Source organism: Mustela erminea, chromosome 18 (assembly GCF_009829155.1).
Source record: "Mustela erminea isolate mMusErm1 chromosome 18, mMusErm1.Pri, whole genome shotgun sequence".
NCBI lineage: Eukaryota > Metazoa > Chordata > Mammalia > Carnivora > Mustelidae > Mustela > Mustela erminea.
Genome location: NC_045631.1, coordinates 21,593,377 through 21,621,360, shown reverse-complemented (window position 1 = coordinate 21,621,360; position 27,984 = coordinate 21,593,377). Strand labels below are relative to the sequence as shown.

The window sequence follows — 27,984 nt, the reverse complement described above, 5'->3', positions numbered from 1 at the left end:
AAGTAATGTTGCTACCCTCTCATAATTTTATTAATCTGTACTCCTTAAATTCATCAGAATAGTTTTGAGTCTATAAAATAGATTTAGACTACTAATATTTGAAGAATTAAATTTTTAAAAAGATTTTATTTATCTATTTATTTGACAGAGATAACAAGTAGGCAGAGAGGCAGGCAGAGAGAGAAGAAGGGAAGCAGGCTCCTCGCTGAGCAGAGAGCCCGATGCGAGGCTTGATCCCACGATGCTGGGATCACCACCTGAGCCAAAGGCAGAGGCTTTAACCCAATGAGCCACCCAGGTGCCCCAAGAATTAAATTTTCTAATAGTTTATACCCCAATTCAATAGTGAGAACCTCATTTATTTAAAAACTACTTTTCTGAAAATTGTCTTTTTAATCTGAAATCTTTCTAAATTCTAGTCTAAATCCTATAATATGCATTTAGAGCACTGTCTATGCACCATTTGTCAAAGTAGTACAGTATGTTAAAATCAGAAATCTAAAGCCTATAAAAATTATAGGCAAATTTAAGTTAACCTTAAGATTCAAAAGATAGGAATGAGTGTTAGGAAGATAAAAAGGAATAAATATTTAATATCCCACATTAGATACTGAAAATACCTTTAGAAATGAAAATAAATCTTCAGATGGGGAAAAAATGTTCTTAAGGCCAAACAAAGTCTCAACACAGCCAGTATCACATTTGGGAAGGTCTGTAGGACTCCTTTTAGTATTTTTAGCTTTATTTTTGGAATCAGGGCCATCTTCAGAGCAAACAAGTTGAATGTTTCTGCCATTTCCTCCTACAAAATTAATTAAAAAAAAAAACCCACAAAACCCTTAGCCATCTATATTTTTAATTAATTATAGCAAACAATTATTTAAGATCTAAGATCCTTTGGAATCTTTGGGACCTATACTCACATTTTGTTCTTCTCCACCTATGTATTTAATTCATAAAAAGTACAACAAAACACTATTTTTAGCATACAGGGGGTAAGAAGGGTGGTGGTAGGCTTACAAAACAATCCAAAAGAAAAAAGTGCAAAGGACTATGAACAGACAAGTTATAGAAGAAATACAAATATCTAATAAACTCATAAAAAGATGTGCAGTTTCACTAGTGATCATGGAAATACAAAAAAAAAAAAAAAGATACCATTCACTTTTCACCTTTTAAATTGGCAAAAGTAAAACAACTTGGTAACCTAGTTTTCTCAGAGGTATATATTAAAAAGTCACCACAAACTATTCATGGGAACATATAGCAGGACAATCATCTTTGGTGGAGGCAACCTGACAATACCTGTTGGAACGTAAAAATGTATTCCAGCCTTTGGCCCAGCAACAATACTTCTAGAATTCTCTCCAACCGCAGTACTCACAGATATGCTCAAGGATATGTGTCTAGACATTCACTGCATATTTTAATGACAAACTGACAATAACTTCAATTTCCTCTAATAAGTAATGGTTAATAAATTATGTCACATCCATTACCTACTACAGAATAGCATATAGCTGTGAAAAATAGAGGGATATGTACCCTTCTGTACATACCAACAAAAAATTCTGAAGTAAAAAACAGCAAACTGATTAACAGTATATATAATATTGGTTAATTCTGCTAAATAAGTGGGTAGCGATATTTGTACATGCATAGATAAAGTTCTCACAGTGGCTAACTTTAAGAAGTTCGGAAGATCTTTTACTTTCTATTTTATATACTTCTGCACTATTTCAATTTCCATTGAAGGAGTACTTACCTGTGTTTTTTAGGAAAGACAGAAATAAAATGCATATAAAATCTTTAAGAAAGAATGCTGTACCTAATTATTATCTTTTAAAGTTTCTGGTATAGCATTTTATATCCAACAGTATGGCAACAGTTACTAATTTGTTTTGTGTTTTTTTTTTTAAAAGATTTTATTTATTTATTTGATAGACAAAGATCACATGTAGGTGGAGAGAGAGAAGGGGAAGCAGGCTCCCACTGAGCAGAGGGCCTGATGGAGGGCTCGATCCCAGGACCCTGGAATTATGACCTGAGTTGAAGGCAGAGGCTTTAACCCACCAAGCCACCCAGGTGCCCCTAATTTGTTTTTTCTTTTTTTTTTTTTTTTAATATTTTTAAAAATTTGTTTGTTCTAAAAGAATATTTACGATGTCTTATTTATCATATTTACTTCTAAGAAACAGTTAAAGGCATAAGCTCACACTGAATTAAATATATACATTTGCTACTTTGAAAAACAAAAATATATTAAAATTCTGAAATGATCAAAGAGGAAAAAAAATTGACAGGGAATTAATATTATAGAACTTCACCTTGGTTTTATTTAAATATTTGTGCATTTCCCAGAGCAGGATCTGTAACTACAGAACTGTGACTATGGAGCATGAAAACCACAAACTATCAACTTCTTCAGGAAAGGAACCATGTCTTATTCATGTAAACCCAAGACCTGGCATGGAGAAAGCCCTCAATAAATGTTTGTGACTTCAATTAGGTAACAATGACTAAAGATGATAAGAAATAAAACATTTCTGGAATGATAAATTCTTACCAAAAATAGAATTATAGACCACTGAAGAAGCTAAAAGAGAACTTACAGTCATATAAAAATAATTTATATATATGGAAAGGTCACCAATGTTTTTTTAATAAGTAAAAAAAAGAAAGCTAGTTGCTAAATCACAGTACTCTAATTGTTTGTAAGAAACTGATTAAAAGGCAACTGAGTAGCTCAGTCAGTTAAGCGTCTGATCCCTGATTTTGGCTCAGGTAGGGCTCCACGGTCAGTACAGAGTCTGCTTGAGATTCTCTCTCCCTTTCCCTCTGCCCCTCCTGCTTCTGCACGCATACTCTCTAAAATAAATAAAATCTTAAAAAATTAAAAAGAGGGGCGCCTGGGTGGCTCAGTGTGTTAGAGGCTCTGCCTTCAACTCAGGTCATGATCCCAGAGTCCTGGGATAGAGCCCTGCATCGGGTTCTCTGCTCGACAGGGAGCCTGCTTCTTCCTTTTCTCTCTGCCTGCCTCTCTGCCTACTTGTGATCTCTGTCTGTCAAATTAATAAATAAAATCTTTAAAAGAAAAAAAAATTTTTTTTAAATAAAAAAATATGCTAATAAATTTAAAATTAACAATTTGTTCCATGTGCAGTTTAATTCTACCCACACTTCACATTTATAAAATTTTCACCAAAAAAGTTGACATACATATATTTTCAAGATTAACACGATACCTGGATGCTCAAAATTTTGAAAATCTTTCAGAGATTTTGGTACAGCATGTACTGTAATATAGGGTCCTACTGTAGAAATTTCTTTTATAACAGATCAACTTACGACAAAGGGATAATGGCCTTTCTTCTAAAAATCCACCTCCACTTCTAATCCAGAATTGTAAGTAAAGGATACTTTTTCTGATATCACAAGCATTTGTAGTTAACAATGTTATAAAGTCTTTCACATCAGTTCTAAAGTTCTCAGCCAAGCAGATCATCTGTAGGTAGCTGGCAACATTTAGCTGAGAAAAAGAGAAACAGAGAGAAAGAAAAAAGAAATATGGTGAATGGCGGAATTAACAGAAATACATAAGTAATACACATTTAAAAGTAGGACAAATTTCACTAAAATTCACACTATCTTAGCTCTTGAGAATGAAACTGATCTGGAAAAATAAAATAAAGGAATATACTTCCCAAATTAAAAATATTTTATATAACCTTATTTCAGTAACTATATACAGTCTAAAACATAAAGGAAACTTTTATGGGAGATTTTCTATAAACCCTGAAGGCAATTTTATTAAACCTTGAGAAATTCCCTTAGTATTAAATAATGGTACAACTTGATGGAATATTTTACAGCCATTAAAACTATAAATATGAATACTATAATAATACTGATAGTTTTTAAATACCAGAGTTAGAAAATTCTATCAATACATGTACAAATGCATAAATGTAAATAAACAAGAAACACTAGGGGAAAAAAACCAAAAAGCAAAACTCATGTGATTTCTTTTTTTTTTTTTTTTAAGATTTTATTTATTTATTTGAAAGAGAGAGAGAAAAGCTAGAGAGAGAGAAAGCATAAGCAGGGGGAGAGGTAGAGGGAGAAAGGGAGAATCAGGCTCCCCTTGGAATAGGGAGCCCAATGTAGGACTCTATCCCAGGACTCTGGGATCATGACCTGAGCCGAAGGCAGAGGCTTAACCAACTGAGCCACCCAGGTGCCCCCAAATTTTCATTTTATTTGATGTTCCATCAATATTGCTATGATTTTTTTTGCAAAACAACAAAACATATACTATTCTCTTCCCACTGTTTATGGAAAGCTTCTTACCTGGAAAAGCTAAAACAAATAAAATTACATTTACATTTTATAGATTTTATAAGACCACTAGCATTTTTACCTTAAACAAGACAATTTAAAAAATTATTTCTCCTATTAAATCTCTGACCTCATTCTATGTACATATATTACTCCTGCATACTTCTGGGACTTCTGCTTCACAAACTAGGAATTCTGCTTTCAATAATGAACTACCTACTATCAGACAAACCTTGCCATTAGTAATAATGATAAACTCTATCATCAACTACAAATAAATATAAAAAGCAAATGATTTGAAGGGACAAGAGAGTAACCAAAAGCAGAAGATAACTAAAGGGAAAATCAACAATTAGACAAAAGAAAATGGCCCTGGGTGAATCCCCACCCCCATCTCATTCCCTCTAAATTGATTTCTGACTTAGGGCAGGATGCAGCAGCATAGCTAAAACTCAGACAGAAACTCACAGTGTTACGGGCTTGAACCAGAGGACAGAGTTTGGGATGCTGGCAGTAGCTGGAAAGTGAGAGGGGATGTCTGTGAAAGTAGGGAAACAGATTCTAGCTAAAGAAGACTGCAAATCCCTGGCTGACACCTGAACTTCACATGTGTGAGCCTGTCTCAAAGCAGGCAGCTAAAACTAAAAGAACTGGGCAGAAATTTTAGCTGCTACATGTTACAGGAGGGTATTTATTCAGAGGAAGAGAACCGAATCCAGAGTTTCTACAACATATCACTCGCAAAGTACAGGATAAAACTCTAAACTCTAAAACTACTACACATACAAAGAAGCAGAAAAAGTAACTAACTCCTAAGAGACAATCAATAGATTTAATCACAAAGTGAAGAAGATCGGAGACAAACCTAAGACACTCTTAATCTCAGGAAACAAACTGAGGGTTGCTGGAGGGGAGGGGGAAGAGGGGATAGGGTGGTTGGGTGATGGACACTGGGGGGGTATGTGTTGTGGTGAGCGCTGTGTATTGTGTCAGATTGATGAATCACAAGCCTGTACCTCTGAAACAAATAAGACATTATATGTTAATAATTTTTTTAAAGATTTTATTTATTTATTTGACAGAGAGAGAGAGATCACAAGTAGGCAGAGAGGCAGGCAGAGAGAGAGAGAGGAGGAAGCAGACTCCCCGCCGAGCAGAGAGCCCGATGCGGGACTCGATCCCAGGACCCTGAGATCATGAACTGAGCCGAAGGCAGCGGCTTAACCCACTGAGCCACCCAGGCGCCCCTATATGTTAATAATTTAAAAAAAGGAAAAAAAAAAGATGGCAAAGATGTTGAAATTAGCAGAATTTTAAAACAACTAGTAAAAGTATGCTTAAAGAAAACATGCTCATAATGAATAAGAAAGTCCAGCAGAAAAGTAGAAGCCATAAAAAGAAGGAAACAGGGGTGCCTGGGTGGTTCAGTTGTCAAGCATCTGCCTTTGGCTCAGGTCATGGTCCCTGGGTCCTGGGTTTGAGCCCCACATTGGACTCCCTGCTCAGTGGGCAGCCTGCTTCTCCTTCTCCCTCTGCCATTCCCTCCATTTGTGCTCTCTGGCTCTAACTCTCTGTCAAATAAATTTTAAAAATCTTAAAAAAAAAAAAAAGAAAAAAGAAAAAGGAAACAGCAAATGCAAAACTAGAAATCACAGCATCAGAATAAAAATTTTACCGGATGAGCCTCGGAAGAAAGGAGGTGGCAGGAAAAAAGTGTCAGTTAAATTTGAAGATTAATCAATATAAATGATCAAACCAAAAGTACAAACAGAAAAAAGTTGGGACGGGGGGGAACTGCATTAACAGCAGGGCCCTGAGCGGCCCCTGAGACAATGTAAAATGTCTAACATACTTGTAATTAAACTCCCAAGAGGGAAAGAGAAAATGGGCATGAAATAAATTTGAAAAACTAAGTATAAAAATGTCCCTCATTGGGGCGCCTGGGTGGCTCAGTGGGTTAAAGCCTCTGCCTTCAGCTCAGGTCATGATCCCAGGGTCCTGGGATCGAGCCCCACATCAGACTCTCTGCTCAGCAGGGAACCTGCTTCCTCCTCTCTCTCTGCCTGCCTCTCTGCCCACTTGTGATCTCTGCCTGTCAAATAAATAAATAAAATCTTTAAAAAAAAAAAATGTCCCTCATTGAAGGAATGACATGTATTTACAGATTGTAGATATCCAAGAACCACAAATAGGATAGACATGAAGAAAAGTAACACCTAGGCACATCACAGGCAATTGCTGAAAACTCAAGTTAGGGGTGCCTAGTTGGCTCAGTCGGTTGAGCCCTTGACTCAGGTCGTGATCATGGGGTCCTAGGATCGAGCCCCACATTGGGCTCCCTGCTCAGCAAGGTGACTGTTTCTCCCTCTACCCCTCCTCCTTGTTTGTGCTCCCTCTTTGTCATGCTGTCTTAAAAAAATAAATGAAGGGGCGCCTGGGTGGCTCAGTGGGTTAAGCCTCTACCTTCGGCTCGGGTCATGATCCCAGGGGCCTGGGATCGAGTCCCGCATGGGGCTCTCTGCTCAGCAGGGAGCCTGCTTCTCCTCATCTCTCTCTCTGTCTGTCTCTCTGCCTATTTTGTGATCTCTCTCTCTGTCAAATAAATAAATAAAATCTTCCGAGCCCAAGGCAGTGGTTTAACTCATTGAGTCACCCAGGTACCCCGAGAACCCAGATTTCTATACCAAGGGAAAATACTCTTTGAAAATGAAGTTAAAATAAAGACATTTTCAAGTAAATGAAACCTAATATAATCTACTGCCAGCAGACTAGCTCTATAAAAACTGTTAATGAAATTCTTCAGGCTGAAGAGAAACAAAATCTAAGAGAAAGTCAGATCTTCAGGAAGGAATGAAGTCTATTCGAAATTATAAGTATATAGGTAAACATACAAGTCAACTTTTTATTCTCCTAATTACCTTCAAACATACACAGCTGGCTAAAGCAAAAAAGCAGAGCATTATATTGGGGAGTTTGTAATGTGTAAATGTAAAACATTTGAAAACTAAAGCATACAAGATAGAGGGATGGCAAGTAGACTGATATTTCGCAAGGTTCCTAGATTTTCTATAAATTAGTGTAATACTAACACTACACTATGAAAAACTGAGGCACGTTGGTGGCTCTCAGTCAGCTGGGCGTCTACCTTCGGCTTGTTGTGGCAAATGGCAGAATTTCCTTTTTTTATGGCTGAATAATATTCCCCTAGATATAGAGCTCTGGACTTAGACCTCTAGATCGAGTTCTGGTGGACTATTACATATACATATATATACGCATATCGTATATATACATATATATGTATGTAGTAGAATATTGTACACATATACAGGTCATGGCCTTGGGGTCCTGGGATCGAGTCCTACATCACGCTCACTGTTCCGCAGGAAGTCTGCTTCTCCCTCTGCCTCCGACTCCCCAGCTCGTGCTCTTTTTCTCTCAAATAAAGAAAATCTTTAGGGGCACTTGGGTGGCTCAGTGGGTTAAAGCCTCTGCCTTTGGCTTGGGTCACGATCCCAGGGTCCTGGGATTGAGCCCTGCATGGGTTTTCTGCTCCGCAGGGAGCCTGCTTCCTCCTCTGTCTCTCTCTCTGCCTGCCTCTCTGCCTACTTGCGATCTCTGTCTGTCAAATAAATTTAAAAAAGAAAAAATAAAAATTAAAAAAAAATCTTAAAAAAAATACACTATGAAAAACTAAGAATGCATATTATTTCTGAAGAAACTACTAAAATCTATGTCCTAATCCATTTCAAATGGCCTAGAAACCAACCACCAACATCCTTCATAAATGTAGACATGAAAGTCCCCAACAATATATGAGCAAATCAAATCCAGAACTACAAAAAGACATAACACATCATGACCATATTATCCTAAGAATGCAGGACTGCTCTGACATTTAAAAATCAACTAACATCATTTGCCATATTAACAGAATTAAAAAGATGAACCATATGATTGCTTCAAAGGTAGAAAGTATCTGACAAAATTCAACACCATTGACAATAAAAACACAACTAACTGATGAAAATCAGCTAATATCACGCTTGCTGATAAGAGTGCCTACTTTAGCCCCAAATTCAGAAACAAGGCAGAGATGTTCACGTTTAACCCCTATTTAACAGTGTACTGAAGGTTTGCTGGCACTATCACATTAAACTACCTTTTATAGAGTTGTGACATGATTTATGATCAGAATGAAAACTTACAAGCGAAGGAGTAGTGAAATTAATTTCTTCAAAACAGCCATCAAACATTAAACTAAATGTTGGATCTAGAGGAAAAAGAATTTTTAAAAAACCATTAAGACTATTCATTTTTCCAGTTACTTTTTCTATGAAAATATTCTGTATTTCATGGGTAATGAGAATATCATGTAAATTATAAATCATTAAAGGAACTGAATTTCTGTCTTGACCTAAAGCAACTTGTGATCTTTAATTAAAATATCATGTACCCTTTGAGTAACATGATTTATATCAGTATTTTTAGAGTACAGTCACTAACAGTCAAATGAGCCATTAATTTGTAAGTGGAGTCTAACATAAACACATTTTCCTACAGAAATCCACAGCGGAGATACACTACTGAATACGTGCAATGAAAAAATCTTAGAAAACAGTGTTATAATTCAGTGTTTATAGTGAAACAAACAAACAAACAAACCTGTATGAGTCTTAAAATTGAACACTGAATGGGAATTATTAGGAAGGTGGACCAACTCCAGGGGCAACCAGCTGGCTCAATCGGTGAAGTGTGTGACTTTTGATCTTGGGGTCATGGGTTCAAGCCCCAAATTGGGTGTAGAGATTACTTAAAAAAAAATCTTAGGAAAAAAATAAAAAAAGGAAGTGGACCAATTCCATTAGGCTGGCTATGGCTTACTTTGAGAAAATATGCAATAATTCATATGTAAGTGTTCTTAGGGAATAAGGAATGGCTAAGTTCAATATTAAGGCACTGCAGAAAAAAATTTTTATGGGCTCCATAAAAAGTTCTGACCAGCGAGTAACATTTGGTGATCCAATAATAAGTATGAAGAAGGGGCATAGAAAAGACTGTTATCGCCCCTACCAAAACACCTTTCCTGGATAAAATTTCTTTACCTGCATTCTACGCTATTGTTGGCATCCTAATTATCTAATACTCTACACAGTGATTCAAAATAGTATCCAGTTCCACACCACTGCTATTCACAAGGTAATAGAGTAATTTTATAATTACTCAAGGTTGTGGATCGATAGCAAATTTAAAGAATTCTTTACTTAAAAAATGATCTAGGAGCCTCCAAATTTTAGGGAAAAAGACTTAATTTACTAGCAGACTTTTAAAGGACTATTTTTAACTAAAATGAGCAGCTTTCTCAAAATATTTAAACCAAAAGTAATTAGTTGCAAAATCACTGTTACTTACCACTAGTAGTAAGAATCACAGGTCTCTTAGTTGTTGCCATGAATGTTTTGATTGCATTCAAAAACCCAGCATCTTCTTCAAAAATGACATCAACCTAAGAGCCATTTATGACAATAATACTGTATTGAGTAACAAAACATTTACTGGATATGTTACATATACATAATAGATATAGTATATGTCTGTTAGGAACAAAAATTTATGAATTCATGAAATTTATGAACAGTATGGTTCAGCCCATACTGAAAGCTTAAAATATTTTGAACTATTAAAAGTAAAAAAAAATTACCAAATATTAAACCAAAAAAATGGAGTCACCTATAATTGGACAAGTATGAGTCAGAATAATTTATATAATCACTGAACAATAATTAATAATCCTGAATTGCATTAATCATCTTTCTGAAAAATTCTATGGTTGAGAGTTTCACTCACTTTTAAATTCAAACAGATTACACTGGGGTACCTGGGTGGCTCAGTCAGTTAAACACTGGACTCTTGATTTCCACTCAGATCATGAACTTAGGGTGCTGAGATCAAGCCTCACATCTGACTCCACACTCAGGATGAAGTCTGCTTGAGATTCTCTCTCTCCCTCTGTCCCTCCCCTCACTCGTGCACACACACGCATGCTCTCTAAATAAATAAAATCTTAAAAAAAGTTTTTAAACATTTAAACAGATACAAGTATTCCCAACTTTCTTGGCTATTTTATAATACTTTATAGTAAGACATATAGTAACCCTTAGGTTAAGTTCTTATTATGAGATAAATATATGCCCATGAGCCTACCTCCTCAAAAAGAATGAGAGATGTTGCATTCTTCCTGTTGGGTTCCTCAGCTCCAAATTCTTTGACATTTGACTTGGTTGTGTTTGCAGATTTAGTCTGAGTAATTGGTTTTTGTTCACAAGAATTTTTTATTCCTGCATAAATAAAATATTAGTATTTTAGAAAAAATCAACTTTTAATAGAACACTGGATGCTTCTGCGGAATAAACTCAAACTGAAACCCCCTATCAAAAATTAAACAAGGGGGAAAAATTGAAACAAAATATCAAAACTCTTATATGTAGGACCTTCAGTATAGCTGAGGTTTAACAAATAGCAACAGAAACTCAGGAAATATGATAAAATTTTTATGTATCAAGGTCATTAGTATTAAAAATTATCATATACATTTTGTACATTTAATGCCTTACCTTTATTATTTTCCAGAAGCACTACTTCTTCATTATTTTTTGGCTTGGAAGACACTTTAAAATAATTTGCCAAAGTTTTAGGTGGAAGTGTTCGTTTTGGTATGTTAGTTTGTGGTGACGGTGGAGGAAGTTTCCTTGGCGATGTAAGAACTTTCTTAGGGGAGATTAATTTTTCTGCCAAAAACAAATTTACTAAAGGATGAGTATTCTAAAAGTTAAACAGATGGTAAGATTGAGTTATTCACAGTCTATACTTCTACTCTTACCAGCTAAAAATTAATATAGAAGTTTCCTTTCATTCTCATATTCAAATACTGTATACAAATAGTACTGTACTGTTACAGTTATTCTATTATCAGAGAAGGTAAAGCCAGTCATTTGGAAAAGACATTCTTTTCCAAAGAAACATACATTCTTGAAGCAAAGAATGTTCAGAATCCCTCCATTCGCTTTCTCTCCATTGGCTGGAGTTCAGAAGAGGCTGGAGGACACGTGATAATGGTACATACGGAGAACATTACAGAACACTGTTATCCAACTTCAGGTTAGCTCTATAGTAAATGGATACTGCAAGCAGAGAATACGTTTTTCTAGAGATGTAGTGCAGGACAGATAGAAGTTCTACAGTCCCAATCCCAAGCATTAATTCCAGAGCATGTCCTTTACTCCCCTCTAAGTGCTCTGATTCAGTCTTCACATGCTCAAATTCTGTTTGTTATTTTTTATACCCCATTTCCACAGATCTTATTATATCCTTTGTATATTATAGGTGTTTGAAAACTGAGTTTGCCACTTGCAACGACATGGACAGCACAGATTACTCAGAAGGATTTTCCTAAGTAATGGGACAAAATTAGTCCTAAACTAAATGCTGCTATCACCTCCCCTAATACAGCATAAAAGACCCAAAACAATCAAACTTAGGAAAAAAATTGGTCATGGTAACACAGAAAATATAAAAGTCCAGCTTCTAGAAATAAAAACTACAATGTGTGAAATACAAAATACATTAGATGGCAAGGACAGCATACCACATGCTGCAGAAAATATTTGTGAACTTCAGTAGTTAGAAACTATCCAAGAGAGGAACAAGATAACTGCAAACCTGAACAATCATCAAGCTGAGACAGCTTAGCAGCATTACTCAGAATAGAATGTGGTGGGCGTCTGGGTGGCTCAGTGGGTTAAGCCTCTGCCTTCGACTCAGGTCATGATCTCAGGATCCTGGGATCAAGCCCTGCATCAGGTTCTCAGCTCAGCGGGGAGCCTGCTTCCCCGCCCCCGCAACCCCTCAGCCTGCCTCTCTGCCTACTTTTGATCTCTGTCAAATAAATAAATAAGATCTTTAAAAAAAAAAAAAAAAAGAATAGAATGTGGTATGGAAACAACCTGAGTGCCCAACCATGAATGGATCCAGATGTGGTTTCTATACACAATGGAAAATTACTCAGCCCGAAGAAAAGACATCCTGCCGTTTGGAACAGCACGGATGGACCAGGAGCACATCAGACTAAGTGAGGTTAAGTCAGAGAAAAGCAAGTACTCTATGACATTCCTTATGTGTGGATTCTAAAAAAGCCAAACTCATAAAAACAGAGAGTAAAATGGTGGTTACCAGGAGACGGGGTAGAGGGATAGGACAAATGTTTAAGGGTACAAACTTGCAATGAGTAATCAATAAATCCTAGAGACCTAATGCACAGTATAGTAAATACAGACAATATATTATGATCACCAAACTTCCCAAGGCCATAACTTAATTATTCCAACCTCTAAAAAGAAATAATTATGTAATGTGATAGAGGTACTAATTACTAATTATCAACACAATGGCAAACATACTGCTATATAAATGTATAAAATTAACATGTTGTATGCCTTAAATACATACAATGTTATATGTCAGATATATTTTAATTAAAAGAAAAAAAATAATGCTTGGAATTTTCCAAATTTGATAAGCTATAAACCCATTCATATAAGAAGCTCAACAAACCCCAACCACATGAAACATGAAGAAAACCACACGAATGCACATCAAACTCAGAGTTGCTAACAATGAGTGACAAAGAGAAAAATCTTAAAAGAAGCAAAGAACAGATGACTGAAACACATTACATATACACAAATCCATGAGTTCATCATAATACTGAAAAAAAGTAAACTACCCCAAAACTCACTGGACAACCTCAGAGATTACTAGGGCATCATTACTCTGTGAACTGATAAATAAAAAGAAAGAATGAAGCATTTCTCATGCATTTCCTGTACAAACTCTATGTCAAAGTGTCCAGACAGTTGATGAGAAGTGCTTCTCAGAATTTTAACTAATAAATTCAGAAAGGCTAAGTGAATTACAAAAATCACCCATTTTCTAACCTTCAATGAAATAATCAAGCTACTTGATAAAGATCATTCATGGCTACAAAATACTATTAGTTCAGAGTGATGGGGGAACTCTTTAATGAACAGATCAGCCTGGAAACAAGTGAACTCATCAGTCCATGTTAATATCACATAGCACACAGCCTTGCCTAAGCATGTACATAGCCCTGAAACAGAAACTGAATCTAATCAAGCCCACAGATCTAACGGCCAGTTTACAAGTAAACAGGGAAGAGGAATATATTAACTGATACCATAAAGATACAATCAGCCATATCTAAAAATGTGAGAAATTTTATGAAAAATGACCCATGTTCTTCAACAAATAAATGGTATGAAAAAGATGAAGGAATTATTAGGGAGACTGAAAGAAATTTTAAAAAGCATTAATCAGGGGCACCTGGGTGGCTCAGTGGTTTAAAGCCTCTGCCTTTGGCTCAGGTCATGATCCCAGGGTCCTGGGATAGAGCCCCACATCGGGCTCTCTGCTCAGCGGGAAGCCTGCTTTCTCCTCTCTTTCTCTCTCTCTGCCTGCCTCTCTGCCTACTTGTGATCCTGTCTGTCAAATAAATAAAGTCTTTAAAAAACAAAACAAACAAACAAACAACAAAAAAAACCCATTAATCAAATGTAGATGTAAATCTTGTTTGGATCCAAATTTGCACAAAGCATTTAAACAACAGCCAAAACAAGAGTATGTATTAAACCAAATTAAGGTATAAAGTTAATTTCATTAGGTTTAATTTTAATACTGTGGTTATGCTTTTTTAAAATTCCTTATCCGGGGATGCCTGCGTGGCTCAATCAGTTAAGTGTCTGCCTTTGGTTCAGGTCATGATTCCAGGGTCCTGGGATCAGGTCCCCAGTGGGGAGTCTGCTTCTCCCTCTCCCTCTGTCCTTGCTGGTATGTTCGCGCGCTCTCTCTCACTCACCCTCTCAAATAAATAAAATCTTTTTTTTTTTTTTTAAAGATTTTATTTATTTGACAGAGAGAGGTCACAAGTAGGCAGAGAGGCAGGCAGAGAGAGAGGAGGAAGCAGGCTCCCCGCTGAGCAGAGAGCCCGATACAGGACTCGATCCCAGGACCCTGAGATCGTGACCCGAGCCGAAGGCAGTGGCTTAATCCACTGAGCCACCCAGGGGCCCCTCAAATAAATAAAATCTTAAAAAAAAAAAAAAAAAAGTCCTTATCAAGGGTGCCTGACTGGTTCAGTCAGAGGAGCGTGTGACTCTTGATCATGGGATTGTACACGTCCCGTGTAGAGATTACTTAAAAATAAAATCTTAATAAATACATGAATAAATAAATAAGTAAAGTCCTTATCAGAGATACCTGTGAAGTATATATGGGTAAAATTATATGATGGTCTTAAGATTTGTTTTAAAACTGTACAGGCAAAAATTAAAACAGTGTGTGTATATGTGTGTGTGTGTGTGTAGGAAAAGATAAAAAAAATGAATGGCAAAATGCTGATTACTAAAATTCTTTCTTGTATATTTTATTTATTTAAGATTTTATTTATTTATTTGACAGAGAGAGAGAGAGAGATCACAAGTAGGCAGAGAGGCAGGCAGAGAGAGGGGGGAAGCAGGCTCCCCGCTGAGCAGAGAGCCCGATGCGGGGCTCGATCCCAGGACCCTGAGATCATGACCTGAGCTGAAGGCAGAGGCGGGCTCCACTGAGCCACCCAGATTTTGTTTTTTCAAAGATATTATGACCTAAGGACAATAGTTTACTTACTTGGTGACTTGCCCAGGTTGTAACTATTGAAAAAGCAAGGTTTTTGAGAGTTCACACCTTGCTTGTCCACTTGATGGGACTGAGTGGCTTCCTTCAGTTGAGAAAGAATTTGTCTACCACTGCGCTGAGAAGATGCATTGACTTCAAATATCTAAAAGAAGAATATATAAAAGTGAGGCAGAATGGTTGGTTTTCCTTTAATTCAAGTGTAACTACGACATTAACATTCTCCCAGTGTAGCTCCTACTAACCTTGAATCCAAGCTCCTGAGCACAAGCATACACTGCAGCAGTTTTTCCCACTCCTGTTGGTCCTGTTATAAGAACAGTATTGCAAAGGCGAGTCTCTTCTTCGTCATCGGAACTGCCTTTAAAATCTATGCTATCCGATGGATCTGAAAAATTATTCAAATGCAAATTATCATTTGATAATTGCTCAGGCAGCAACTCCATCTCATGAAACCCAATGATCAAACCTTACAAACTTCTTGGCAGTAAATCCTGGAAATTTAATTTAAAAGCTACAAAATCAAATATAAAATACCAGTTAGGAAATTTTATATGAATATTTAGCTAGTCTAACTCAAAATGTCCAGTCAAATGGAGAAAAGGACTCAAAATACCTTCCTGTTTCTCATCTTTTTTTCCCTTCAAATTTTGTCTTTCCTCCAATTCAGCTCTTCTCTTCCAGTCTTTCAACCAACTGCCATAAGAAAATGTATGTTAATAAAAATAATGCATAGAATAGAGCTATATCTCTTTGAATCAACTAAATAGTGAAATATTTTTACATGGGCATGAATATTTTTAAATGAAGTAATTTTTTTACCAAAACACACAAGATTGTATGAGCTAAGTTATTCACGGCAACATTGTTCCTACTAGCTTCCATAGGGAAAAACCTAGAAGTACCTCAGTAGGAGAAAAGATACACACAGTGCAGTTACCTAAAGAATCAGTATAGAGCAGCTATAAAGAACCGAGGTGAGGCGCCTGGGTGCTCAGTGGGTTAAAGCCTCTGCCTTTGACTCAGGTCATGGTCCCAGGGTCCTGGGATCGAGCCCCACATCGGGCTCTCTGCTCAGCAAGCCTACTTCCCCGCACCCCCCCCCCCACCACCTGCCTCTCTGCCTATTTGTGATCTCTCTGTCAAATAAATAAAATCTTAAAAAAAAAAAGAACCGAGGAGACCGTGTGATGACATGAAAGATGTCTAATACACGATGCTAAGTAAAAGTAGAAAGATGAAGTTCTAGTTTGGAGCTAGACTGCCCAAGTTTGAGTTCCAGCTCCACCACTTCCGAGCTGTGTGACTCTGGACAAATCATTCAACCTCTGTAGGCCCATTCCTCATCTGTAAGATAAGGACAACAGTATTTATCCTCATAGTTTTAAGGATTAAATGAACTAAGAACAATGCAAGTACTTAGAATAATGCTAGGCTCAAAGTGTACTGTTATTATGGGTCCCTATTTCTTATATGAAATCCTTTGGACCAGCTGAGTTTTAGAATTCAAAATTTTCAGATATTATAAAAGTAATTTGGTACGTATACCACATATAACATAATACCTCTAATGGGGTCTGTAACATTACATCCAAAATCACTTAATATTTCTTTCTAAAAAAATGTATGAACTCCTACTAAGTGGGAATCCATAAAGACCATAAAATATAATAAAATTAGTAACTTTTGGTTTGCAGAACTTCTTGGATGTGGGAATCATAGACAAAGGATTCTGGACCTGAATTAGTAATGTGATCCTATCTGTTGGGAAGAAAGGAGCTAATATATGCATAATACATGTTTAACCTTACATTTTTCTGTAAAGGCATAAAAGAAACCTTTAATAGTTGTTACCTCTGGAAAGCAGAAATGGGAGAAAAGAGGGATATTTATTTTTCATATTTTTCTTGATTTTTTTTTAAGATTTTCCATGTAATGTATTACTTTATGATTTCTAGATTTTAGTATAAAGAAAACAGACTAAGTAGTAAAACTAGATCCATAAACAATTTCTCAATTCTTTTATAAGTTTTACCAACCTATGTAACTTTTTTATAGCTAGCTCATTGCCTATGAGTTCACTGGAGTTCTGAGGTTGATACTTTTCTGTCCAAAGCATGTCTTCAGTTCCAAAATCTAAAGCAAAAAATACATATTAAACATTTTTCCTTGACATAGTACATATTCTTGACAATTATGGTATTGTTTTCATGTAAACAATGAGTATTTACCCAGGTATTTATGGCTATAAAATGCCAAAAGGGGCAATTTCAAAACTTAACATTACATTTAAAATTATTATTATTTTTTTAAATTTTTGGTATTTTTATTTGAGGGAGAGGGGGAGAGAGCATGAGTGGGGGGAGGGACAGAGGGATAAGCAGACTCCCTGATGACCAGGGAGCCCAACCCTGGGCTTGATCCCAGGACTGAGATCATGATCTGAGCTGAAGTCAGAGTCTTAATTGCCTGAGCCATCCAGGCACTCCACATCTAAATTTTTCATATCAAAACCCTCTCTCCTTAAAAACTAACCACCACTAGGATGCCTGGGTGACTTAGACAGATAAGCGCCCAACTCTTGATCTCAGTTCAGGTCTTGATCTCAGGATTGTGAGTTCAAGCCAAGTTGGGCTCCATACTGGACATGGAACTTACTTTAAAAAAAAAAAAGGACAGGGGCCTGGGTGCTTAGTCAGTTAAGCATCCAACTCTGATTTTGGCTCAGGTCATCATCTCAGGGTCATGAACTCAGGGTACTGAGATCCAGCCCCATGTCCGGCTTGGCACATAGATAAGTCCACTCTTCTCCCTCTTCTTCTATCCATCCCCTGACTCCAGTGTGCTTTCTCTCTCTCTCTCAAATAAATAAATCTTAAAAAAAAAAAAAAGGGGGGGGGGCTAACCACCATAAAGTCTCATGGCAGTAAGGTTTAAAAGTACACATTTAGGGGCACCTGCTTGGCTCAATCGGTTAGGTGTCTGCCTTCTGCACAGGTTACGATCCCAATATCTTGGGATCAAGTCCCACAACAGGCTCCTTGCTCAGTGGGCAGCCTGTTTCTCCTTCTGCCTATTGCTTCCCCTGCTTGTGCTCTAGAGCGTGTGCGCGCGCTCTCTCTCTCTCTCTCACACACAAATAAATAAATAAAATCTTTTAAAAAAGTACATATTTAGAGGCACTTGGCTGGCCCAATTGGGGTTGCACGTTCAAGCCCCACATTGAGGGTGCAGATACTTAAAAATATTAAGTATTTAAAAAAAAATAAAAGTACACATTTAAAATTTTAATAATCACTAAAAAACATGAAATATGAAAAATAAGTTATACTATAAGAAATAATCTGAAGAGCAAAGGCAGCATAATTCTAGTGCAACTTCCTTTGACTCAAACAAACAAACATTAAACTGTCCTATTAAGTCAACTGGGGTAAATAGAGATGTGCAACACTCCCATTTGAGAAGACTGAATGTTGTAAAGATGCCGATTCACTCCAAATGAATCTATACACTAATCCAAAATCAAAACCCCAATGGGATCTGTGGGGGTAGGAGAACCTATAGTTTATTCAGCAGTGTAGCTACATGAACATAGTTTAAAAAAACGATAGGAGACTTGCTGTACAAGTACAAGTACAAATCAAAACATACTCTAAAGCTATCTAACAGAATGAATTAATTCAACAGAATACTTTGAAAAATCTAGGTAACCCAAATGGGAACATGTCAGAGACATGTGAAACAAATGTAAAATAAATGGTGTAGTATAACTCCAGGTTTTTACAAAAGCACATGTATTTATAGAAGCACAGAAAAATAAAACATCAAACACCAATCTGTTAAATGTGGTACTCTTTAAAGCTGTCATTAGTCAGGCTCCCACTTGTTTTATACACACATATCACTTGAATGTTGCATGAACATGTATTAAAGAGAAGAGGAGATGAGAGGTTAAGTACACAAAAGTGTTCTAGGACCAGAAGGAGCAGATCTGACTTACCAGGAATAGATCTTTCTGAGGGAGACTCTTCGCCATCATCTATCATCAGAACATCAGGATCTTCAAGTGCTTCTGTTTCTACTTTACATGTTGTGCTCAGAGCAGTCTCTTTCTTCCTGGATGTTTTAGAAAGAAGGCCTCTACAAGAGTCTAGCTTTATCCTGGTGGAGTTATTTCTTTTGTCAAGTTCTCCTGGCTTCCCATTTGTCTTTTTTGGACTTTGTGAATTCTCATTTGGCTTCTTTCTTTTTGACTTCTGAATTTCCGTTTCCACTCGTTTCCTTTTAGTTTCTTTTTGATTGACATCGGGCTCTCGTTGTGGACTTTCTATTTCAGAAATCACAGAAATGCATGTGTTTAACAAATCAACCAAAGTGAAATTTTAATATCCGACCATCTTAATGTCATTTCCGAATAACCAATAATCTTAATACCACAAAATGAAGAAGCAAAAATCAAATACGGCACACGGAAAGCAAGCAGGCTATCTTGTTATTTAGACTGCCTTTTGTACAAGCTGTGTAAATTCAAATAATCTTATCTAATGCTTTCCTTAAATGAACTATTAATATCTTAATTAAAGCCGCCTTTGCGTTCGCATCTATGGAAAACGGCAAGGGCCAACACTGCACTTAAACAAGATGCTTTACTTCAGTTGAACAATTTTTCCTGCCAACCATAAGCAATATTCTCTCTGTGGACTTTTAAGAGTCAATGACCAAGTCTTAATGTTTTCAAAAGCAAAATGTTAATGTAAATGATAATAGTTATCACTAACCTTGTTTACGATGACACTCAGAAAGCCCCTGGTGCTCACTTCGTTTTTTTAGAAGCAAGGAAAAATATTTCCTCAAAGAAAATTCAGGATTTGACCATCTAATTTCCTCCAGCAAAAGATTTCTTACTTCTTCAGTCAAATCTTTCCTTTTCTCCACAAACTGCAATACAGAATAAAATGCTCAGTAACAGATCCACATTATCTATTTTTTTTAAGTTTTTTTTTTTTTTTAAAGTAATCTCAGGCATCTGGGAGGCTCAGTTGATTAGGCGTCTGCTGTCAGCTCAGGCCATGATTCCGAGGTCCTGGAACTGAGCATTGGGCTCCCTGCTCAGTGGGGAGTCTACTTCTCCCTCTGCTCCTCCCCCAGCTCGTTCTCTCTCTCTCTCTAATAAAATCTTAAAAAGAAATAAACAAAAAATAAAGTTATCTCTATGCCCAATATGAAGCTCAAACTCACCACCCTGAGATCAAGAGTATCTTGCTCCAACAACGGAATCAGCCAGGTGCCCCCTACACTCTTAATATTAGTCACCAACTACTTTCTGTCTATAATAAATCATGTTAATGTAGGAGTAGCTTCAGTGACTAAATAAACCTTGACAATGAAGCTGCATTTGCATACTTTTGAAGGACTTAGTTCATATTTTCATTGTTCCCTCTTTCAACTAATTGTACACATTTATTAAATTAGAAGGCTGACTTATATAATATCTAAATGTGCTATATAACCTAATATTCTTTTGAAATTGGCTACCAGTAATTCCTAAAACATTTCTAAAGCTCTAGGAATATTTATTTATTTATATTTTATTTTTTAAAGGATTTCATTTATTTATTTGACAGACAGAGATCACAAGTAGGCAGAGAGGCAGCACAGGAAGCAGGCTCCCCGCTTAGCAGAGAGCCCGATGTGGGGCTCGATCCCAGGACCCCGGGATCATGACCTGAGCTGAAGGCAGAGGCTTTAACCCACTGAGCCACCCAGGTGCCCCAGCTCTAGGAATATTTAAAAGAGATGTCTATCTCAATTGGGATTTATTTTTTAAAACTGGACTCTAGAGGAAAAAAATGAACTTTAGGCCACAATAGTAGATTTCCAATTTTTTTCTCTCTAAAAGATATGAAGGAAACACCCTATAATGGAGGAGCTCTCCAATACTTACCCCAACAGCAGAATTAGGCCTTTTAGAATTTGGATTCAATGTTGAAAATTCACCCAGAGCAAGAACACATTTTGAGAGATCTATTATTTTAGTATTCAGTTCTTTAAGTTTAGTTAAAAGAGAGCAAGTGGGTGGTTCCAAATGCCACAAACGGCATCCTAAAGAAAAACAGAGAACAAATACCTTCATTACTTTCACTCACACACATCAAATGCCAAATACCCAAACATGAAAAGACCTGACAACTACATAGTTAACACAAAGATACCAAAACTCAAATGAGTGCACAGGGAACCCATTCCTACTTCCAACGAATACAATTAATAAAAATTACTGAGCCTTCTGATCCAACTGTTTAAAATAACCAAGTAATAGCAAACTTTTTTTTCTTCTTAAATCAACCTTGCTATTCAGGGTAAAAATTTCAGGGGCAAGTAGCATCCTGCTTTAACATTTAAACTTTGAGGGGCATCTGGGTGGCTCAGTCGGTTAAGCATCTGCCTTCGGCTCAGGATCCTGGGATCAAGCCCTACATCAGGTTCTTTGCTCAGCGGGGAGCCTGCTTCTCCCTCTCCTTCCGCCCCGCCCTCCCACTCACTCATGCCCCCCCCACCTCTCTCTCTCACAAGTCAAATCTTTTTAAAAAATAATCCTTTCAGATAAATAAATAAATAAATAAAATTTAAACTTTGAAGTCAGACCTGAGTTCAAATCCAGACTGTGCCACTTGCTAGCTAGGTTGAACATGGGCAAGATCCTAAACCCTAGTTTCTTCCTCTGTAAAGTAGGGGTGACGATTATAATAGTCAACCTCCTAGAGTTGTTACAGAGATTAAACTAGTTATGCATACAAAATGCTCAGCAGAATGCCAGATACTAGTAAACTGACACGCAATAACTTTGCAGAGCTAGAGAAGATTGGGAAAGTAAAATATCGTTAAAAAAGACTGGCTATGGGATGCCTGGGTGGCTCAATGGGTTAAAGCCTCTGTCTACGGCTCGGGTCATGATCCCAGGGTCCTGGGGTTGAGCCCCGCAACGGGTTCTCTGTTCAGCAGGGAGTCTGCTTCCCCCCCTTTCTCTGCCTGCCTCTCTGCCTACTTGTGATCTCTCTCTGTGTCAAATAAATAAATAAAATGTATTAAAAAAAAAAAAAAAAAGAAAAGAAAAGAAAAAGAAAGACTGGCTAGATGGAGGTTCCTCAAAAAGTTGAAAACAGAGCTGCTCTATGACCTAGCAATGGCACTACTGGGTATTTATCCTAAAGATACAAATGTAGTGATCCAAAGGGGCACATGCACATGAATGTTTATAGCAATAATGTCCACAACAGCCAAACTATGAACAGAAGCTAGATGTCCATCAACAGATGAATGGATATAGAAGATGTGGTGTGTATATACAATGGAATACTATGCAGCCATCAACAGAAGTGAAATCTTGCCATTTGCAATGACATGCATGGAACTAGAGTGTATTATGCTGAGTGAAATAAGTCAATCAGAGAAAGACAATTATCATATGATCTCTCTGATATGAGGAATTTGAGAGGCAGGGTGGGGGTTGTTGGGAGGTAGGGAACGAAAAAACGAAATAAGTTGGGGTTGGGAGGGAGACAAACCATAATAGACTCTTAATCTCACATAACAAACTAAGGGTTGCTGGTGAGTGGGGGCTTGGGATAGGGTGTTTAGGTGGGGAGGGTATATGCTATGGTGAGTGCTGTGAAATGTGTCGGCCTGATGATTCACAGACCTGAACCCCTGGGGCAAATAATACACTATAGGTCAATAAAGATAATTTAAATAAATAAATAGGAACACTGGCTAGGAAATTCCCAAATAATACATTATATGTTAATGAAAATAGTTAAAATAAATAAATAGATAGATAGATAGATAGATAAATAGACAGACTGGCTAGGAAGTTCCCTGTATAAATGGGAGGCTGAGAGGCACCTGGGTGGCTCAGTCAGTTGAGCATCTGACTTCTGCCCAGTCTTGATCTCGGGGTCCTGGGATTGAGTCCTGTGTTGGGCCCCCTGAGTCAGCAGGAGACTACTTGTCCTTCTCCCTCTCCCCCTGCTCATGCTCCCTCTCTTTTAAAAATAAATAAATATACAAACAAACAAATAAATAAATAAAATCTAAATGGGAGGCTGAACAAAATTCAAAAACTATCAAGGTCAGAAACACAAAACAAAAAAAGAAAGGAAAAGAGAACACAGAGGCTGTTTTGTGGGTAGAGGGAGGGCAGTTAACCAAACCTCAAAGCCACCGGAGAAGAATACAAGTGCTTTTGTGCTGATAAAGCAAAAACACCTCTAGGCAGGAATAATGAGGAAGATATAAAGCTGTACTCACTTTCAGCAATTCAAAACTAGGGAAGTAAAATAAGATTGTGTTTGCTCTAGCATTTGAATCCAAACGGAAGCAGGATCTGACCACACTAAGGCCACTCTGCAAGTGGCCTGTACGAACAGCTCACCCCGGGCATGGTACGTGTGAGGGAAGGCTGAACTGGAGTGGGGAGCACTGAGACTTGTTACCTGTTCCAGCAGATATTTATATGGTTTGAGAGAGGAAAAGCTGTTCTGGAACATTCAACAGTCCACTGGAAAGAACAGAGCCGGAGCTCCTCTGACAAAGTCTTAAAAGATAATCTGTTCACACACAGCCTACGTGTGTGAAGAGCACGGCCTTCCATTTAGAACACAGCGCCTCTCTGGAGAACAACATCCACTGAGGTCCAACCCATGTGCCTGCTCCCCACTGCACAGAGGGGGAGGGCTGAGGATGCCGCCGGCTCTCTTTCCCTGAACCCCCCATCCTTGGTAAAGTGAGTCCAAGACTGAGGAATAGAGAGTGATACATACCCTTTGAATTCCCACTAAATTCCCCTTAAGAATTATCTTTAAACCTTAGCCTCGTTTTAAGTCAATTTACGGTTTTACATTACTTCTAAAATTTTTAAATTTTAGAATCTTTAGGTTAAAATCTAAAAAGACAGCATAACGTTAAATTTCAAAATATTAAATATTAATTTAAAATATATAGAATATTAAATATTAAGAATATTTTCATTGAAAAATATCTCATTATAAGAAACTCACCGTCATCTTTTTGCTGTACATGGACGACTCTCTGGAAACTAGTACTCGCTGCATTGTACACATCTAATGCAGCAGCTTTCTTTGCAATCTGTCGTTTCAGCAAATCCGGCAAACCACTCATTAGGAAGTCCCGCTTTGCTTTAAACTGCGTTTCACAATCCTGAGCCTTTTCAGATGTATCTTGACTTTTAAGAAAATGATGTGAAAGAGGAAAGCTAAGGTTAAACACACTTAACAAAAAAAACCACAACCAACTATAAAACACTTTTAATTTAATTTGAAAAAATCAGCTACCTGAGATGTTAGGTGGTCAAATTCATTTTTGCTTATCATAAAATCAAGTCTACCAGTTGTAAGAAATTAAGTAAAAATAAGTATGTACAAAAAAATTTGAGAGGCACAGGGGTGGCTTAAGTGTCTACCTTCGGCTCAGGTCAGGATCCCAGTGTCCTGGGATTGAGTCCTGCATCAGACTCCCTGCTCGGCAGAGGGTCTGCTTCTCCCTCTCCCTCTGCCTCCTGCTCTGCCTACTTGTGCTGTCTCTCTATCTCTCTGTCAAATAAATAAATAAAATCTTAAAAAAAAAAATGATTTAAAGGACATCCACCAAATGTTAACAGAGGCTATCTTTGAGTAGTGAGTCTTCCCCCTTGAATCTTTTGTCTTCTTTAAAAAAAAAACAAAAAACAAGTGTTTATATTATAATCAGAAAATAAAATAAGTGTTATAGTTGAAAAAGTTAATCCAAGAATTTCTTTTTTTTTCCCCAAGAATTTCTAATGTGATACTGTTTCCTAAATAATAGCAAGAACATGAGGGCCCTTATTACTGATGCCTCAGTTTTACCTGGCTTATCTTCATATTGTTAATTGTTAAGAGTCTTGACTTCTGTGGGAGGGAGGTAATGGGATGCTGGATTAGTGGAGGGGAGAGAGTGTGGTATCACAGTTTATTTGCCTTTCCTAGCCTGTCATATACAGAGGGAGAATTGTCATATTCTCCACAAACAGAAATTTGGGCTGGTAATTAAAAAGAGGCTACAAAAACTTCCATTTCTCTTTTCCTTTTCTATTTGAGAGAAATGAGGGAAAGATGAGACCTAAAGCCAGAGTGGAGGAATTAATCTTAGAAGAGGTGTACCTTTTTGTTGCTAATTGGTGGGAAGGAGGAAAAGATGGATGAAGTTGTAGCTAAATGAGTACGTGCTTGGGGCACCTGGCTGGCTCAGTCAGTACAGCATGCAACTCTTGATCTCGGGGTTGTAAGTTTGAGCCCCATGTTGGGTGTAGAAATTACTTGAAAATAAGATCTTAGGGGGCACCTGGGTGGCTCAGTGGGTTAAAGACTTTGCCTTCAGCTCAGGTCATGGTCTTGGGGTCCTGGATCGAGCCCCGCATTGGGCTCTCTGCTCGCGGGGAGCCTGCTTCCCCCTCTCTCTCTGCCTGTTTCTCTGCCTACTTGTGACCTCTGTCAAACAGATAAATAAAATCTTAAAAAAAAAAAAAAAAAAGAAGATCTTAGGGGAAAAAAAGAGAGTATGTGCCTATAGCAGAAGATAAACTTTAAGAAGGGTACAAGGGAGTCATTACACATATACACATATTATGTATGTTATACAATATGTATTATATACAATTATAGTTTGGACTCTTGGATGCACACGTGCATGTGTTTGTGTGTGTGTGTATTTCCTAGCTTTAAGGAGGTCTAGAAACATTGATACCTCAGAAGTAATGAGTAAAATAAGCACTTAGATCTTGGTTTCTAGATCCTCCACTAAAAGGAACCACGGCTCTTTGGAGAAAAGGCTATTTCCAGAGCTGGGGCAGAGTAAATCAAAGATGAACCTCTGCACTGAGAACCACAGAAATTAAAACCTCAAATAGAAATATCACATTCTTGGACAAGAAGACTTAGTTCTCTCACAATGTAAAACAATCATCTGCAAAATCCCAGCAGACTTCTACGTGAATGTTCCTAACATCTTTATTCACAATAGTTTAAAACTGGAAACAACCCAAATGTCCACCAACAGTTGAGTGGTGTATCCATCCAGTGGAATACCACTCAGCAAAAATACAATGAACTACCGATATACAGCTGACCTTGAACAACACGGGAGTTCTGGGTGCCTGCACCCTTTGACTCCCTGCACAGTCAAAGATGCATGTGTAATGTTTAACTCCCCCAAAACTTACCCACCAATAATAGCTTCCTGCTGACTGGAAGCCTTCCTAACCACTGATGAACAAACAGTCTATGTTGTTTATACTATATGCTATATTCCTTATAATAAAGGAAGCTAGAGACAAAAATAGTAAGAAAATCCTAAAGAAAATCCAGTTTTACAGCACCGTAATGTAAAACATCCATGTGAGGGGGCCTGCGCCATCTGAGCCATGTTGTTCAGGAGTCGACTGTATTTGAGGACATGGATAAGTCTCAAAATCAGCACGCTGAATAAAAGAGCCCAGGTGAAAAAGAATATATATGATTTCACTTACAGAGAATTCTAGAAAATGCAAATTAACCGAGAAAAAGAGACTGGCACTTGTCTGAGCCAGAACTAGAAGGAGGACTGCTGGAGGGCCCAAGGAGTCTTTCGGAGGGCCATGGAAATGAATCTGGGTCTGTATGGCAGGAGTGGTGCTTTCACTATGCAGCCAACTGACAAAGCTCACCAAGTTATACGCTTCCAATACAGGTGACTATATGTAAATTACACCTCAGTAAGGTTGTTGTTGGGTTTTTTTTAAGATTTTATTTATTTATTTGAGAGAATGAGAGACAGAGAGAGAGCAAGCACGAGAGGAGAGAGGGTCAGGGGGAGATGCAGACTCCCTGCCGAGCAGGGATCCCAATGTGGGACTCGATTCTGGGACTCCAGGATCAAAACCTGAGCTGAAGGCACTTGCCTAACCAAGTGAGCCACCCAGGCACCCCTATACCCCAGTAAGGTTTAAAAATTTAATCAATTAAAAATAATAATAAAAGATAAAATAATAAAAAAAAATAGACCACTAGAAACCTACTCGAATGGCTAACATTACAAAGTCTGATAATGCCAAGTGTTAGCAACCGGAACTCTCATACACTGCTGGTGGGAGTGTAAAATGGAAAAACCACTTGGGACAATAGCTTGGCGGATTCTTCTAATGTTAGTCATACACCTACCTAGTGACAGAGCAATTCCATTTCTAGGTATTTACTCAAGAGAAATGAGAACACTCTCTACAAATGTGTATGGAATGTTCACAGCAGCTTAACTGCAGCCTAATTTCTAGCCAAATGCTGGAAACAACCCAAATGGCCATCAATAAAAGAATGGATAAACAAACTGCAATATATTCATATAAGGAATACTATTCAGCAATAAAAAAGAACAGACTACTGATACATTACCTTGACTGAAAGAAGCCAGAAACAAAAGTGTACCTCCTGTACGATTTCATTTCTATGAAATTCTAGAAAAGGCAAACCAATCTCTATCAACAGAAAACAGATCAGAAATTGCATGGGAGTTGGGGGGCAGGGATTAACTGAAAAGAGACACAAATGAACTTTTTTGAGTGTGATGAAGATGTTCTCTATTGTTGTGGAGATTACACAGATGTGTACATTTATTAAACCTCCAACTGTTTACTTGATATTATATGCATATGATTATCTGTACATTATACGTGAATAAAGGTGATTTTTTATTTTTTTAAAGATTTTATTTATTTATTTGAAAGAGAAAAAATGAGAGAGAGAGAGAGCATGAGAGGAGGAAGGTCAGAGAGAAAAGCAGACTTCCTGCTGAGCAGGAAGCCCGATGCAGGACTGGATCCTAGGGCTCTGGGAT

The 27,984-nt window shown here is 37.5% G+C and overlaps 2 protein-coding genes across 4 annotated transcripts in view; one reads left to right on the top strand and one right to left on the bottom strand.

The window, feature by feature from the left end:
* TEFM (transcription elongation factor, mitochondrial) overlaps positions 1-12,143 on the top strand; it is a 44,003-nt gene extending 31,860 nt beyond the window's left edge. Inside the window, exon 6 of the mRNA XM_032319615.1 lies at positions 11,722-12,143. Coding sequence (XP_032175506.1) covers positions 11,722-11,736 — 15 coding nt within the window. The 3' untranslated portion in view covers positions 11,737-12,143. The remainder of the gene's footprint in view (positions 1-11,721) is intronic.
* Positions 1-27,984, bottom strand: part of ATAD5 (ATPase family AAA domain containing 5) — a 51,262-nt gene that overhangs the window by 6,696 nt on the left and 16,582 nt on the right. For 2 of the 3 annotated variants that reach the window (XM_032319601.1, XM_032319603.1), the window contains exons 7-20: positions 24,141-24,325; positions 21,029-21,186; positions 19,863-20,022; positions 19,085-19,411; positions 17,124-17,220; positions 15,701-15,780; positions 15,330-15,472; positions 15,079-15,229; positions 10,953-11,126; positions 10,543-10,676; positions 9,751-9,844; positions 8,547-8,611; positions 3,349-3,529; positions 621-802 (exon numbers count right to left, since the gene is read on the bottom strand). In XM_032319601.1, coding sequence (XP_032175492.1) covers positions 621-802; positions 3,349-3,529; positions 8,547-8,611; positions 9,751-9,844; positions 10,543-10,676; positions 10,953-11,126; positions 15,079-15,229; positions 15,330-15,472; positions 15,701-15,780; positions 17,124-17,220; positions 19,085-19,411; positions 19,863-20,022; positions 21,029-21,186; positions 24,141-24,325 — 2,131 coding nt within the window. The remainder of the gene's footprint in view (positions 1-620; positions 803-3,348; positions 3,530-8,546; positions 8,612-9,750; positions 9,845-10,542; positions 10,677-10,952; positions 11,127-15,078; positions 15,230-15,329; positions 15,473-15,700; positions 15,781-17,123; positions 17,221-19,084; positions 19,412-19,862; positions 20,023-21,028; positions 21,187-24,140; positions 24,326-27,984) is intronic. The other variant, XM_032319604.1, reaches the window with a different exon arrangement.